The 17,678-nt window shown below is 42.8% G+C and overlaps 1 protein-coding gene across 2 annotated transcripts in view; it reads right to left on the minus strand.

Moving 5' to 3' along the window:
- Positions 1-17,678, minus strand: part of ADCY9 (adenylate cyclase 9) — a 330,545-nt gene that overhangs the window by 17,216 nt on the left and 295,651 nt on the right. For both annotated transcript variants that reach the window (XM_030212364.1, XM_030212363.1), the window contains exons 8-9: positions 15,413-15,561; positions 1,499-1,540 (exon numbers count right to left, since the gene is read on the minus strand). In XM_030212364.1, the coding sequence (XP_030068224.1) occupies positions 1,499-1,540; positions 15,413-15,561 (191 nt within the window). The remainder of the gene's footprint in view (positions 1-1,498; positions 1,541-15,412; positions 15,562-17,678) is intronic.

Raw genomic sequence — 17,678 nt, forward strand, 5'->3', positions numbered from 1 at the left:
ACTGGGCTAATCTCGCTACCTGAGTCCGCCTTTGTAACAGCGAACACAGACTGCAGTTCTGAGGGCGGTGCTGGGCCCCTAGACACTGAAGACACGCAGAGTGCCTATCAGTGAGCGAGATTACCCGGGCGCACTGGGTGCACTTCTTGAAGTCGCTGGAAGGCTTCGATGTCATGGGCGGAAAAATCACGCCGGCGAAATCAAAAGCCGAAATGGCGAAAATTGAAGCACCAAAATTTAGAGGGAGAAAAATCTCGACCGAGGCCAAAGAGGCCTACCCCGACAACGAAAGAAAACTTACGGGGCAAAAAAACTGAGAAATACAGGAAGGGCAGAAAACCCAAAAGGGTCTTCCGGAACACTACCGGAGCGCTTCCCGAACTTTTTCAAGGAAAAAAAGGACAAAAACACGTCGAAAAGGACGCGCGAGGTCGACTCTCTGGGGCACGAACGGCGTAACACGACCGTACCGAGTGCGGACGAAAGAAGACTGGCCGGCTCGAGCCGGTTTCGGGCGGGAAGACGGCCGCGCATGCGCGGTGCGCATGGGCGCGCGAGGACTAGCAAAGGCCTTTGCTAGTAATCTTTCCGATGGAGGGGGCTGCCGAGGACGTCAACCCATCAGTGAGAACAAGCAGCCTGCTTGTCCTCGGAGAATGACAAATGGCCAGGAAACCCTGGCAGAAGAGTTAAGCAAAAACGAAGGAAAGCAGAATCTAGAGACACAATGAGAAAAAGTAAATGGCCATACAACAAAGGTAAAGAAAATAATTTTATTTTTAATTTAGGATAAAGTAATATGGTGTTAATAAAGTTTCAGAGACCAATACTTCCTTCCTTAGGTCATGAGAGGATACTACCGTAACAGCATTATACTGACTTGAAGCAGGAGGTTTTGGCCTCTGAAAGCTCACTGAAAAGGATTAGGCTATTAAATAAAATGTCTGAAATCGGATGCACTGAAAAGCAGCACTTTACCCTGTGTGACAAATGCATCTGAGTGTGACTAAATTTTGCTGAGGGGGGGGGGGGGTACAGAGAAAATTTCGTGCCCACCCACTTTGGGTTCAGGCCCACCCAAAATTGGCAGTCTGGCTACGCCACTGGTACTGCTTGTTATGCTCTCTGGAAATCAGGTAACAATATCAAAGGGTGCTGTTAAAATGGAGAGGTTGGAAATTGCAGATACTTGTTTACATCAGATATGGATGTTATCAACTGAAGTAGGAGGACTGGCCTGCCAGGTAGGTCCAGTTTCAGAGATCAGAACACAATGTAAATTAGGTGGCTAAAGGAGATCACAGAACTAGCCCAGTTCTAGCCAGTAAATTTAATTGGCAAACCTTAAGATTTATCTTTATTTCCATTTGCCACACTCAGGGTTGAAGGTTCATTTGAGATATACAATAATTTTCTTAAACTGTTAAGCATTTACAGCTGAAAGTGGTAGCACAAGAGCTTCTTGCACTTCTAAGAGGGAAGTGTATGTTATACTTACCTGAAGTTTTGTGTTCGGTCTAGTTGTGGAGCTTCTAAGGAGCTGAAAGACAAATAAAGGACATTCTGATGTTAACTTAAAATACCCTCTGACTAACAACAAAAATGTCACTTCTAAATTCTCAAAAGGGAAATGCTTGAAGATGCTTCTTTGAAGCAAACCTAGGGACAGCCATGTTCAGAACCACAATCAGGAAAGACAGCAAGCATGGTGCAAGTATTATGGCAAGCATAGGCGCCCCGTATAAGAGGCTTGGGGAGGCTAAGCCTCCCCAGCCCGCCACTGCCCCGCCGCCGCCCGCCGTACCTTTAAATATTACAGTTTTGCTGGAGTCGCGGGCAGCTGGCATTGAAGACATCGGCAGGCTTACGCCGGTTCCAGCAGCCTTCCCTCTTCCCTCGTTGCAAGTCGGATGATGGCTCCGCCCTCTTCTGACGTATTTCCTGTATCTACGAGGGCGGAGCCATCATCTGACTTGCAACGAGGGAAGGGAAGGCTGCTGGAACCAGTGTAAGCCTGCCGATGTCTTCAATGCCGGCTGCCCGCGACTCCAGCAAAACTATAATATTTAAAGGTACGGCGGGGGGGGGGCAGGAAGGAAACAGGGCAGACGGGAGAGGAGGGTTGCTGCACATGGTGGAAGAAGGGGAGAGGAGGGTTGCTGGATGGAGGGAAGAGGAGGGTTGCTGGACATGGTGGAAGAAGGGGAGAGGAGAGGGCAGGGGAGAGGAGGGTTGCTGGATGGAGGGAAGGGGAGAGGAGGGTTGCTGGACATGGTGGAAGAAGGGGAGAGGAGGGTTGCTGGATGGAGGGAAGGGGAGAGGAGGTTTGCTGGACATGGTGGAAGAAGAGGAGAGGGCAGGGGAGAGGAGAGTTGCTGGACATGGGTGGATGGAGGGGAGGGTTGCTGGACATGGAGGGGGAGGGAGGAGTGAGGAAGGAGATGAGATAACAGAAAAGGAAGAGAGTAGAAAAACTGCACATGGATGAAGAAAATAGGCAAAAGCTGGATCCACTGGACAGTCAAGTTTGCGGAGAACCCAGCTTTTACTTACGGATGTAGGACAAGAAATGAAGAAGAAAGGCGGAAAGTAAACAAATAAATGGAAAGGAAGCCCTGGAAACGGAGTTAAGAGGACAGATAGCAGCAGAATCGGATACTGGGCCAGCACAATCAGAAAAACAAAGTCACCAGACAACAAAGGTAGAAAAGATCATTTTATTTTCATTATAGTGTTTGGAATATGTCCACTTTGAGAATTAGGTGTTCAACATTAAAAGTTTATTTACTTATTTATGACATTTTATCCCACATTAAACATGAATTAGGATGTTTTGTGGCTCTACATGAGAATTGTGATATTATGATCCCTTATTTCAATATTGTTGACGGTCTGCATTTTCCGTATGGGTGGTATATTGGTGTATTAGGTTCTGCCCAGTGTAATATTTATGGTACAGTAAGGTTCAGAGTGTGTTTTTGCACAAAGTTGTGCATAGTGTTTTGCAGTTAAGCGATTGTGGTTAGTATATGATTTGAGCAACCACTTTATTCTTTGACATATGATACATAGCTAATATCTAAATTTAATAAAAGGTATTAATTGTGACATTTATTTATTTATTTTTTCTGTGTGTGATCAGACAATTATGGATTTAAGCTCCACCCCTGGCCCCACCCCTAACCCCGCCCCCTTTAGCCTCCCCAAACAGTTGGGCCACCGACCGCCTATGATGGCAAGCATTAGCAGTAAATTTGAGCGATCGAGATTCCTTACCATCATGCCAAGCACAAAGCTAACTCATTTGGGGGGCTCATTTTCAAAGCACTTAAACTTACAAAGTTCCATAGGTTACTATATAACTTTGTAACAGGAGCATAGCCAGACCTGCCTTTTCAGGTGGGCCCACTCCCACACATACAGACAGGTTGTTTTTTTTTTAAACATTTCCCTCCGCCCCTGTAAAAACTCTCTTTCTTCCCATCCATCCCATTTGCCCCTACTCACGTTTCTCCTTCTCCCCTGCAGCCCAGCATCTGCTCCTTCCCCCCACATCTGCCCGTCTCGCTCTAAAACCCCTCCTCCCTGGTCAGTGCTGCGTACGCCTTGTAGCACTATAGAAATGCTAAATAGTAGTAGTAGTAGTAGTCTACCTCTGAGCCGTCACCAGCAGCAATTCCTATAGGCTAACTGTGCAACCCTGCAGGCTTCTTTCTACTGCGACCCCGCCAGTGAAGAAACAGGAAGTGATGTCATCGAGGGCGGAATGAGGTAAAGAGAAGCCTGCAGGGCTGGCACAGGTTGCCTACAAGAATCACTGCTGGAAATGGCTCGGAGGTAGACTGGGGGGGGGGGGGGGGGAGGAGATTCAGAGAGAGACAGGCAGATGCTGTGCTGCCAGCAAAGAGAGAGAGGAGTGAGGCACCGCCAATGAGGTGTTTTGGGAGCAACTAGATTGGGTGGGCCTGTGCCCACCCAGGCCCACCCATAGCTATGCCGCTGCTTTGTAAGTCTAAGTGCTTTGAAAATATGAGACACTCCGGATGATATTCAATGCTATTTAACCAGGCAGGAACATCTCCTGGCTGGTTAAAACACCACTTAACCGACTAAGCGCTAATATTCAGCACGAGATAGCCAGTAATCTCTGCTGAATATTAACACTTAGCAGCTAACTAGTTATTATCGTGTAATATAACTGGCTAAACACGAATATTCAGCACTTCGTCAGCTAAGTTTAGCAGCCAAATCGGATTGCCTAAATAGTAGTCCTACTCCAACTCGAACACCAGCCAATAAGCATAGTATTAAAGGGACCCTTCTGAGGAACAAAATCAATAAAAAGCATTCCACTGTATTGCTGTATTGAGTCCTGCTGGTTCAATAGTATTTAGATTGAATATCCACCATTGTTCTCTTCAGTGTAGATATTTTTTTAAACATCCCTCCACCTCTTACCCATTGGAATCTGATCGATCACCATACACTGTAACTGAGCAAAGTTGTGTCCATATTTTTTACAATGTCTGACTAATGGAGCCTGTAATTTTTCAGTGCTGACACAATGCCTATGCTCTATTATTCTTGTTTTAAATTTCCATGAGGTCTGACCAACATATAGAAAATCACAGGGGAATCTAATAATGTAAATCACATTAATGGATTCACATGTAGTAAAATATCTTAATTGAATTTCTCTGTGTCCTGTTATCTACTCAGGGGCTGATGATCAAAACTCTGGTGCTATAATGAACAGCGCCATAAAAATACCGCTGGAACAGTGCAGAAGAACAATGCCCTAATGCTCAAAGCTAATGAGATGCCAATATAGGTGCACTCATAGCTTTGAGCATTAGGGAGTTTGGCTGGAGAATTATGCATGGCGAATACGCAGAAGAGTTCAGCGATAAACTCAGCTCCTCTACGCATGCACCTGGAAAAACCTGAACATGAATTACACATTGGCATCTGTTTTCTGCAGCCTAAATATAAGCGTTTTACATTTTTTTTTCTGGATGCTTATATTTAGATGCAAGAAACAGATGCCAACGTGTGCTTAGGGATTTTTTTTTTTTAAAGCATGGCCACTTTAAATTTAGATGCAGAACAAAATGTCAATGTGTGCTTCACGTTTGGGTCTGCAGTTTCTCACAACCAGTGCTCAAAGGCTTGCATGGGTTTCCTTCTGCTTTGAAAAGCAATCAAAACCAGTAGAGTTTGCAGAAAGAATCATGACAGAAACAAGAGAATCATGGAAAATCGTCTCTTCCATGACCCTAATGCCTACTTGGACCAGCCGTTATTTTTTACAGTGGTAAGGCACCTTGGTTTTGGGCGCTTTTTTCTGATCATTGGGGAAGAATACAAAATGACCTCATTTAAATGAGCTTGACTACATTTGCATGCTATCTGGCCTAAGGCCTGGTGCACTTGTTGTTTGCTGCGCTAGACCCCTCTGATCATTCTGCACTGGTAAATGTGGGCGCTAATGGCCTCTAGCACCCATGTTTATTTTTGATCAAAGGCACCTTAAATATTGAACCTTCCACAATGATATCGCAAACAGAACAATGACCACATTTCTGATAATTTCCTTCTGATGGCTGAAGTGTCGTCCACACATTTGCCTTGCTCAATTTATCATGTAGATTGGTATTCCTAGTATAAGTGACCACCAAACCACGTTGAGAATAAGTTTAAAAAATGTTCCAATGACGCTTAATTATTGTCAATACATGGTAAAGCTTCAGAAGGATGATGTTTATTCGGTTGCAACTACAATTCTCTATTGTTGTATAGAGTCCTTTCATATGCTTGTTCTACTACAAACACAGAAGGGAACAATGGTAGATAATCAAGCAAAATACTATCTCAATACAGCAATGGAGAGCCTATTACTGGCTAAATCCAGAGGTCAATATTCCATCCTCATTCTTCTTGATCTTTCCGCTGCTTTTGACACTGTCGATCACAGCATACTTCTCGATACCCTGTCCTCACTTGGATTCCAGGGCTCTGTCCTTTCCTGGTTCTCTTCCTACCTCTCCCTCCGCACCTTTAGTGTTCACTCTGGTGGATCCTCTTCTACTTCTATCCCTCTGCCTGTCGGCGTACCTCAGGGTTCTGTTCTTGGTCCCCTCCTCTTTTCTATCTACACTTCTTCCCTTGGTTCATTAATCTCATCCCATGGCTTTTCCTACCATCTCTATGCTGATGACTCCCAAATCTACCTTTCTACCCCTGATATCTCACCTTGCATCCAAACCAAAGTTTCAGCGTGCTTGTCTGACATTGCTGTCTGGATGTCTCAACGCCACCTGAAATTAAATATGACCAAAACCGAGCTTCTCATTTTCCCCCCCAAACCCACCTCCCCGCTCCCCCCGTTTCCTATTTCTGTTGATGGCTCTCTCATTCTCCCTGTCTCCTCAGCTCGAAACCTTGGGGTCATCTTTGACTCTTCTCTCTCCTTCTCTGCTCATATCCAGCAGATTGCCAAGACCTGTCGTTTCTTTCTTTACAACATCCGTAAAATCCGCCCCTTTCTTTCCGAGCACTCTACCAAAACCCTCATCCACACCCTTGTCACCTCTCGCTTAGACTACTGCAATCTGCTTTTTGCTGGCCTCCCACTTAGTCACCTCTCCCCTCTCCAGTCGGTTCAAAACTCTGCTGCCCGTCTCATCTTCCGCCAGGGTCGCTTTACTCATACTACCCCCTCTCCTCAAGACCCTTCACTGGCTCCCTATCCGTTTTCGCATCCTGTTCAAACTTCTTCTACTAACCTATAAATATACTCACTCTGCTGCTCCCCAGTATCTCTCCACACTCGTCCTTCCCTACACCCCTTCCCGTGCACTCCGCTCCATGGATAAATCCTTCTTATCTGTTCCCTTCTCCACTACTGTCAACTCCAGACTTCGCGCCTTCTGTCTCGCTGCACCCTATGCCTGGAATAAACTTCCTGAGCCCCTACGTCTTGCCCCATCCTTGGCCACCTTTAAATCTAGACTGAAAGCCCACCTCTTTAACATTGCTTTTGACTCGTAACCACTTGTAACCACTCGCCTCCACCTACCCTCCTCTCTTCCTTCCCGTTCACATTAATTGACTTGATTTGCTTACTTTATTTATTTTTTGTCTATTAGATTGTAAGCTCTTTGAGCAGGGACTGTCTTTCTTCTATGTTTGTGCAGCGCTGCGTATGCCTTGTAGCGCTATAGAAATGCTAAATAGTAGTAGTAGTAGTAGTAGTTTATTGATTTTGTTCCATGGAGGGGTCCCTTTAATACTATACTTGAAACTGATTGGCTGGCGTTCAAGTCAGTATTTTTGTGTGTGTGTGTGTGTATATATATATACACACTGGGGATAACACTGTGGGAGTTTATGATTTTTCTTTTGTCCAGTAAGTGCGGGCGTTTTGTATTTTCACAAATAAACAGCATGGTTTAGTGGAGAAGAGGAGTTTGGTGGAAACCTTGTATGTACGAAGAGTGTTGCAAATTGGATAATCTCTTGGAAAATTCAGAGACCAGCAACATCAGAAAGATAAGTCAGGGTTGATTTCTTTAAGGTTGAGGAACAAAACCCTTTTCAATTATGTACATGGATGTGTATTTATTAGGATTTATTTACTGCCTTTTTGAAGGAATTCACTGATATAGAGGGAAGGTATTTATTTCAATGTAGTTTGAGTTTTTTGGTAACAGTTTTCTCTCCCTTTGAGGAGATTTTTTTTTTTTTTTTATAACTGAGCTAATGATAATAACAAGACTACTAAGGTAACAGCACTATCACATATTCCCGTACTTTGGGGTAGCGTTGGGAACTTTGAGGTTCTTTTTCTTTAAAGTAATAATTTTTACTAGTACATCTACATCTATTTCTCTAATTAGCAAATTTTATTAATATAGAATAGTCCATGTAGAATATTCCTAGTATATCTCTGGCTTTCCAATTATTCCTTCACATCTAGGGAGCCTGTGTGCTTATTCCAAGATTTCTTGAATGTTTTACTGTTTTTGTCTCTACCATCTCTACAGTGGGAGCCCATTCCAAACATCTAAATCCAAATTACCTCTTGCCGTCTATACTGGCATTTATGATAGCACAGTCAAACTAGATTATCAGATCTAATGTGTCTGAGGTGATCTGAGGAACATCTCATTATAGCTATTCTTAGGGCATATTAGACACTGCAGAAGAACTGCAAGGAAATGAGTAGCCAAATTGACGGAAGTCAAGAAAAGTCCTTTAGTTCCCCAGTTTGAGGCATAGATGCAAATTTACTTGGCATCTTGTGTGATCAAATATTTTTTGCTTGTGCCAACAGATCATACTGGGGTATTGTAAATAAGTACATAAATAGTATACCGGTGTCCTGCTTCATCTATGGAGAAAGGAAGAGGTTGCTGGGTTCCTGAACTAACCCATAGCAACTGGCTTATGACAGAAGTCAGCACATTATATGGCTGAATTTTACGTCCCAAGTGAGATTGCAGAATAACTCGGGATGTCGTTTCACCAAACCTGCAAGTTGACAGCTATGCAATCGAGTACTTCAGCAGGAAGCTGGTTCTGATATGAACCTCATAGTTCAGCTTCACTCTCTTTGTTTTCACAGAAAACTTTGAAAGTGGTTATTTCAAAAGTTCATTTCTCATCGATGGGTATGCTCCAGTTCATGAGTAACTGGCTACCAGATTTTATTTTTTAGTATTTTGTATCTTTGATTTGCTATTATCTGATTACTTCTATTGTATGTATTTGTGCCAATGTGGAACTTAAAAAAAAATAGATGTAACTAACCTAGGGGGTCTTTTACTAAGCTGCGGTAGTGTTTTTAGCTCGCAGTATAAATCAGCTGGAGGTAAACGCCAAGACGCCCACTGGAATATAATGGGAGTCTCGGCATTTACCGCCAGCTGATTTCTACCACAAGCTAAAAACACTACCGTGGCTTAGTAAAAGACTACCTTAGAGTTTTACTGTTAAAGGGCAATGGAAATGGGACTTGATATACCGCCTTTCTGAGGTTTTTGCAACTACATTCAAAGCGGTTTACATATATTCAGGTACTTATTTTGTACCAGGGGCAACGGAGGGTTAAGTGACTTGCCCAGAGTCACAAGGAGCTGCAGTGTGAATCGAACTCAGTTCCCAGGATCAAAGTCCACTGCACTAACCACAAGGCTACTCCTCCACTATAAATTCTAACACTGAATTACATTAAATTTGATCTGTCTTATTTTGTTATGTGTTACCTCGTATCAATGTTCCATTGGTTATCATCCTTCCAGTGGGTCTCAGATTCTTAATGGGATAATTTTATAAAGCTTCTGCATACAAAGCATGTTTTACATAGAGAAAAGGACTCTAACAAAGCTGTGTGACTATAACCCATAAAGTACACACACACACACACACACATATACAGTATATATATATATATATTAGTAAAAAAGGCCCGTTTCTGACACAAATGAAACAGGCGCTAGCAAGGTTTTCCTCGGCTCCCCTGCAGCCACCCATGTCCAGCGAACCTCCTCTCTCCCCTGCCCCCCTCCTAACTTCCCTAGCCCCCCTCCAGCCACCCATGTCCAGCGACCCTCCTCTGGACATGGATCAGCTGTGAGGCATGTCCCCCCCCCCCCCCCCCCGGTTCTGAAGTTGACATCATAATGGCTACAGTGATGTCAGCCTGATCTACGGAGCCTAGCAGACCAACTCGGAATGAGCCACGGTCCCAGGCAGCAAGTCAGAACGTTGGAGGTGAGAATTATTATATAGGATATATAAATGAATGTGACTATAACTCATAAAGTAATCCATGAGGGGACCCCCACTTATCTGGCACCAATGACTTGCCCTAATACTCTGGGTAAAGCTTTAAGATCTGTCAATACTTTCTTGCTGGCACTTCCTGCTTCCTCTAAGGCTTAGTTCCAATGCGGGAAAGTGCTTTTTATTGGCATGCCCCTGTTTTATGGGATCAGCTCCCTGGAGGCAGTGGCGATCCTAGGTCGGCTGCCACCCGGGGCGGATCGTCGCTGCGCACCCCCCCCCTGGCGCAATGACACCCCCTCCCCGGTGCATCAACCCCCCCCCCCCCACGGGTGCATTCTTGGCTGCTGGAGGGAGCAGAGAGCAGCCGCGCGCCTGTCGGCCTTACTGGCTCCCTGCTCCCTCTGCCCCGGAACAGGACGTAACCTGTTCCGAGGCAGAGGGAGCAGGGAACCAGCGGAGCCGACAGGCGCGCGGCTGCTCTCTGCACTCTCCAGCAGCGTGCACCCGGGGCGGACCGCCCCCACCGCCCCGCCCTTGGTACGCCACTGCCTGGAGGCAACTTCTTTTAAAACAATTAAAGATTTTATTGAAAACTTATTTTTTTCAGCAAGCTTTTGGGACAATCAGTCTGGTGGGTGGCAGTGCATGAGGGTAGCCTGAGGAAAAATAAAAGGATTTATTTATTTCTTTGTCTGTGTTTTATTCTATCCTATAAGTTATGGCATTCTTTCGTAGTTTAAAATTTTTTTATTGTAAACTGCTCTGACCTTTGTTGAATACAGTGGTATATCAAATGTATTAAACAATTAAACAAAACTACATAAGTATTTATGTCAAAGAGATCATGTGTAGATGTTCCAGTGCAGAGAGTAGGTGGAGTTTCAATACATACACATATTTTATAAAACACATGCATGACTGCATAGAACACACACAGACACACATGCTTACACTCTCTTTAGAACATGTGTAAAGCTTGTGCACTGCTCGGGCTTGCAATGAGTGGAGTAGTTGTCAATGGTTAGATAAGTGGGCTGAGAACCAAGGAAGCCAGGTTCAAATCCCACTGCTGCTTCTTGTGATCTTTGGCAAGTCACTTAACCCTATATTGCCTCAGGTACAAACCTAGTTTGCAAGCACTCCAGGGACAAGAAAATACCTACTGTACATGATTTGGTAAAAGCAGAAGTAAATAAGCAAACTGATATAAATGATTCCAGATTAGCCCTGTTAACTGCTAGGCAGTTTGTGAATACATATAAACATACTTTGAACTGTCTGTATGCGAATGTCAGAAGACTAAAAAGTAAAATTGGAGAATAGTACTAAACGAAAATATAGTCATAGGCACCTTAGAAAGTACGCGAGTATATGCATAGATTTATACCCAGTGTAACTCTCATTGAGTTACTATTGAAAAAGATGTGTGCTAATTAAAAAATTCTTTCCCTTCCTTCAACAGTCTCTTTTATGTAGGCACATAAAACTATGTTGCCATAGGCCCCCTATTATAAAATCACCCATTTCAAGGGGAATTCTGTAACAGAGTGCCTATGTTTCAACTCTAAGTTGTCTATTTTATAAAAGGATCATATTTATTTATTACATTTATACCCCGCGCTTAACCACTCAAAGTAGGTTCAATGCGGCTTACATAGTAACAGGGATTACAGAGTTTTGATGAAGAAATATAAGTATAGTAGAATAATAAAAGAAATAGGTAGGTAGAGAAGGGCGAAAGTGAAGGGAGTAGGAAAGGTATGAGCAAGGGTGAGTATTGGAGGAGGGGTAGAGGAGGCGGAGGGTGATGAGACATGGGATAAGCATAGGGAAATTAGGTGGTAGAAGTAGTCTAGGTCATAGGTGTCAATGTGCCCTTATTAACTAGGTTCTTAGAACAAGCCTCAACGGCATACAAATTGAATCACACAAACTTGCAGCTGCTCCAAATGTGTACATGTACTGTCTGCATGGATGCACGTGCTTTATAAAATATATTTATAAGAAGCTTTGAAGAAAAATTTCATAGTTGAGCTTATATATAAAAAGTATAAAAACTCAACTGGAACTATGAGTCGGGTGCTTGTTTGGTATCGGAAGAAAGTTTAGTCCAATACCGAGTTTACCATCTGAAGGTCCGACCATTATGAAAAAGATAACTTGGGGGAAGTATACCGCAGCATGTTATAAAATATGTGCATATATTGCAACTCTCTGCTCAAATTATGCCCCTGGGAATGCTTATGGGCAGTCTCTTAAGTGCACATATTTATATGCACATAAACAGCTGTGCAATTTTATAAATGGCCTTTTCCATGCAGAAATCCTTTATAAAATTACCCCAATCGAGGATATCATAAAAACAGGTGGCCTGTGCACGAAGGTTAAGTAGGAGCCTATTTTATAAAGACACACAGGTACCTATGTGTCTTTATAAAAGACTAGGGGCAAAGAAGCAGAAATCATAACTAGATTGAAGTACTTGCATATTTTCCAAGATGCCTATGTCTATATTTTCATTTAGTGCCATACATTGTAATACTCCAATTTCACTTTTTAGGTTTCTGGCAGTTTAAAATATGATTTTTATTTGTATTCACAAACTGCTTAGCAGTTGATATAGGAATCATTTGTATCATTTTGTATTAAATACATCCTCTCTACTGGCATATTCTAGCGTCACTGTTTTGTTAGCATTCTTTGAAGATACCTCAGTCTGAATCATTTACTCCAGAGTGACTGTCAACTTTCCCCCATGATCTAGTCTAAATGTTGCTATATCTTCTTTTCAAATGATAGTGCTAGCATCCAGGTTCCATCCTGGTTAAGGTGGAACACATCTTTCAGAGTAGGGCCCTCTTCCCCAGAATGTCACTTTGCTCCCAACAAATCTAAAGCTCTCTTCTCAGCACCATCATCTTATCAGTGCAGTAAGACTCTGGAACTCAGCCTGCCTCTGGGGCCCTGCATGTCAAGAGGGAATGTTTTTGAGAATGCTGCCCTGGAGGTTCTGGATTTCAATTTCTTACCTAAAAGCCTAAACTTGGCCTCCATGGATTTAACTTGTTTTCAGAGAGCTAGAAGCTTTCTGCACTAGGTATACACATATATACAAAGTAACATAGTAGATGACAGCTCATAAAGATCTGAATGGTCTATCCACTCTGCCCAGCAGTCACACTCATTATCAATTCATGATTAAACCAACAATGAATATGGAATAAAATAATTGATCCTGGACTTTTCTTTACCATTTCTGGGACACAGACCATAGAAATCCACTCAGCACTGTCCTTACATTCCAACTAATGGAGATGCCATCGAAGCCCACTCCAGCCATCCTAAACTGTCTGCCTGGAACTGGCCTTAGTTCTTCACAGCCAGAGTTGCTGTCTAAGCACCATTCAATATAATCAACACACATGGAAATAATCATACATATGACACTTGGTGCAAAAGACCATCTCACTATTGAGACTACTTTCTGCATCTTTGTTGAATTGTTAGTCTGTTAAAGTTGTTTAGAACCAGCTTAGGGAGTGGGGATAATTATTTAACTTAAAATCTTTTAAAGCAGAGAATAGTGATGTTTCTGAAATCCAATGGATGCTGCCTCTGTATAAGACACTGGTGAGACCTCATTTAGAATATGGTATGCAGTTTTGTAGATCACACCCTCAAAAAGATAGAAACTGGATGGAGTTGGTCCAGAGGACAGCTACTAAAATGGTCAGTGGTCTTCATCATAAAGCATATGGCGATAGTCGTAAAGATCTCAATATGTGTATTTTAGGACAAAGGCGCGGGGGGGGGGGGGGGGGGTGGAATATGACAGCGATGATTAAATACCTCCAAGGCATAAATACACAGTTTGAGGAGGCATAGGATGAAGGTGTAAGGAGACAGACTCAGAAGTAACTTGAGAAAATACTTCTTCATGGAAAGGGTGATAATTCATGGAATGGCCTCTCGATGGAAGTAGTGGAGACTATATCTGAAGTCAAGAAATTGGGACAAGTCCATAGGGTCTCTAGGAGAGAGGAAGGGATGGTATATAGCATGGATGGGCAGACACGATAGGCCATATGGTTTTATCTGCCCTCATTCTCCTACATTTTTGTGTTTCTATTTATTTGGTGTAATTTATTTTAGTTTGTGAGTGACCTATAAAAAGACAACAATTAATTTATTGCTAAAGTCAAAGGGCCAGATCATCAGCTACCATAATCAGTGGATTAAGGGGGTAAGGGTAAGGGCAATGGGATTTGATATACTGCCTTTCCGTGGTACAGTCAACGCAGTTTATATTTATTATATGTATATAAGTATTGCCATACTGGGACAGACGAAGGTCCATCAAGCTCAGCATCTTGTTTCCAACAGTAGCCAATCCAGGTCACAAGTACCTGGCAAGATCCCAAAACAGTATAATACATTTTATGTTGCATATTCTAGAAATAAGCAGTGGATTTTCCCCAAGTCCATTTTAATAATGGTCTATGGATTTTTCCTTTAGAAAGCCATCCAAACCTTTTTTAAACCTCACTAAGCTAACTGCTTTTACTACATTCTCTGGCAACGAATTCCAGAGTTTAATTACACGTTGAGTGAAGAAATATTTTCTCCTATTTGTTTTAAATTTATTACTTTCCAGCTTTATTGCGTGCCCCTTAGTCCTAGTACTTTTGAAAAGAGTAAACCTGTTCCACTCCACTCATTTTATATATCTCTATCATATTTCCCCCTCATCTCTTCTCCAAGCTGAAGAGCCCTAGCCGCTTTAGCCTTTCCTCATAGGGAAGTCGTCCCATAAATATGCAGGTACTTGAGCTAAGTGCTGGTGCATAACTTAATACATATACTTGGTACTGTCACCCAAATAACTAGTGGCGCTGAATATAAGTGACTGCCAGCTTGATAATAGCAGGCCTAAATCTATCCAGTTAACTTATTTGGGTATCAGTCAAGATCACGCCTGCTCCTCACAAAAATGATCCTTTTTTATAAGGATAATATCTAGCTGTTTACTGATTTAAGCCACTAAATATGATCTAGATAACTTTTTAAAATATCTAGACAGGGGAGTTGTGCATTGAACACCCAGTAGCCAATACATAATTCCCTTAGAATATTAGTCAAAGGTTTGCTGAATTTGATTTTAAATATGATTGCTTCAGTCACCTGCAATTAACATATTTTAGCAATTTGCAAGGCTACAGAAACAAATCACACTCTTTTATAGTGCTTAGTACCAGTGTGCTCTTTCAAGGCCTGAAAATAGCATTTAATATCAGAAACATGTTATGCATTCATTAGATAGTGGGTCAGTAGGTTGGGAGAATGGACTGGGCTCAGCATAGGCTATACTGGTATACAGCTGTGCCACCTTAATAAGATAAATAAATTTTCGACTGTAAATGAGATCCTGTTGCATTAAAGCTGAGTTGAGAAGGGAGGGTAGTTTCAGTAGTAGGCTTCCAAGGTTAATGCATGTTTCAGAGGCCACTATCCTGGAGCCAGAGAAGTATTAGGACCTGCACACCTAAGCCACAACTGCATTGTCCCATGTTTGTGTTAAAAGTTCAAGAATTAATCAATACAAGTCATATGTGGGAGGTCTCACCTGTCAGTACACCATGGGATGTAGAGTAGGATGAGGAGTACAATCCCCACAATGGTAGCCAAAGAAGATCTCATCCAGGAGCTAAGCTGGCAGAAGTTACAGTACTGGATAATGGTGATTAGAAGAGCTGAACACAGAAACATGGTATACTGCAGAAAAAAATAAAAGCAATGGGTTCACAAAACAGACTCCTTCAACATTCCTTATCTCTGGTCCTATAATACTGTGGGAGCAAGAATCATCATTAGCCAAATCATAAATATAACCCTTTTGTCATCACCCTGCTTTCATGCTCAGAAAACGTCAGTACTGACTATAGTGAATGCTAAACTTGTCCATGTCTCCACCAGAATCACTGTCCCACAAGTGGAAGGCACCCACCTACTTGCTCCTTGAAGTTTCAGAATCATCACTAACACTGAAAGAATCCCTACTCTGATTCTGGGAGCTCCAGGATCACCACACCAAGCATGTAAGGATCCTAGTACACCACATTCACCATTCTGAACATGATAGGTTCCATCTCCTCATTCTTGGGAGCAGGGGCGTAGCCACGGGTGGGCCTGGGTGGGCCTGGGCCCACCCACTTTGGGCTCAGGCCCACCCAGCAACGGTGCAGAGAAACGCCAAAAGAATCGCTGCAAGCCTTCTTTCCCCTCCCTCCACTTCAGGCAATGCCGCACCGCAGTCTAACACTACCGCAAAGCTGCAGGGCACCGGGTCCGTCCGTCCTGCCGTTACGCTGCTGCCCTCCGGCTCCGTTCATCTTCGTCTGTTCTGCTGCTTATCTACAGCGGATCCGCGCGCTGCAAGGGCTGTCTGTATGCTGCCTACGACTGCTTCCTCTGCGCTGGTCCCGCCTTTTAGAGGCGGGGCAAGCACAGAGGACGCAGTCGCAGGCAGCATACAGACAGCCCTGGCAGCGCGCGGATCCGCTGTAGATAAGCAGCAGAAGAACAGACGAAGATGAACGGAGCCATTCTACATTATGTACGGTCAGCATAGTCACAAATGTCAACTCAATTTGTCAGCATTATTTCTCTGTCAACAGTAATGCTTTAAATATTTATAGTAAGCATAGTACTCTGAGAGCTAGTAATGTAAGATTAATTTGAAACTGTTAACGAAATGCACGGCAGGAACAGAAGGCCTTTACACTGTACTCAGCAATTCTATGTACGAAGGTTTGCCTTAAGGTAAACTTTTTTTTAGGTTATATATTTTCCTGGCCACCTTTAGTGGTTTGGACCATAAAACATAACTTCACAGTATTAGTAAAACAGCTAATGGTTTGTCGCTATCATAATCAGTGTTCCGTCTAAGGAGCGACGTGCTTATATGCAAATTTGTTTTTGAGTAAGCGCTGAAAATTCCCTGACAGCCAAAAAAAGAGAGAGAGGTCCCCCACTACATCCCGAGCTATCTGTGTGGTCCATCTGTAAAAAGTCAAAAACTGTTTCAGTTGGATAGGCAGTGCCTTAAAAGATGGAGGACAAAATAATGTTTTTTTTACTTATTCAACAGCTTTTTAATTTATTTGAAAACTTCCTATATATAAATATCAAGAAATAAGAACTGAATATCACTAAAACAGCTTCAAACAGTAATACATGGCCAAATTTCAGTCTTTACTAATGGGTTGATCGTAACTGTTGTAATCTGCCTTGGGAAGCCTGCGTGTTATAAAGATTGGAAGTAAAATTAAACTCTTCTTTCATTGGGGCACATGGAATCACATATTCACCTCATCTCTTTTGTACAAATGGATTATTCTGTTTTGAGCATATTTCAGGGGCAAGTGGTTTTCATAAGTCACATTTGGGTAATAATTGAAAAAATGCTGTTAAAAATTATATTAGAAAGCATGAAGTGGACTTGGTTAACTTCTGCTGTATATCAACCAGTAGTAAATAGTAGTAATAAATAATATTAAGTGCATTTTTATAATATACCACTGCATTCTACAACACAGCAGCGTAGCAGCAGGACGGATGGACCCAGTGCCCTGCAGCTTTGCTCAGCTGTACAGTTAGACTGTGGCGCTGCCGGAAGGGGAGGGAGGGGAAAGAAGACCTGCAGCCAGCATGCTAGTGGTGGCTGGGGTAAGGGAGGGAAAAAAACCTGCAGCATGCTGTGAGAGATTCTGTTTCTGGCTTTTTCATCACCATCTGGTAAGCCAAATCAATTTTCAAACACGCTGTTGGCCGTTTGGTCACTCCTTGAGCGCTGGTGTCCTTTCCACTGCAGAAATTTTATGAGGGATAGT

The sequence above is a fragment of the Microcaecilia unicolor genome, chromosome 8, assembly GCF_901765095.1.
Source record: "Microcaecilia unicolor chromosome 8, aMicUni1.1, whole genome shotgun sequence".
Classification (NCBI taxonomy): Eukaryota; Metazoa; Chordata; class Amphibia; order Gymnophiona; family Siphonopidae; genus Microcaecilia; species Microcaecilia unicolor.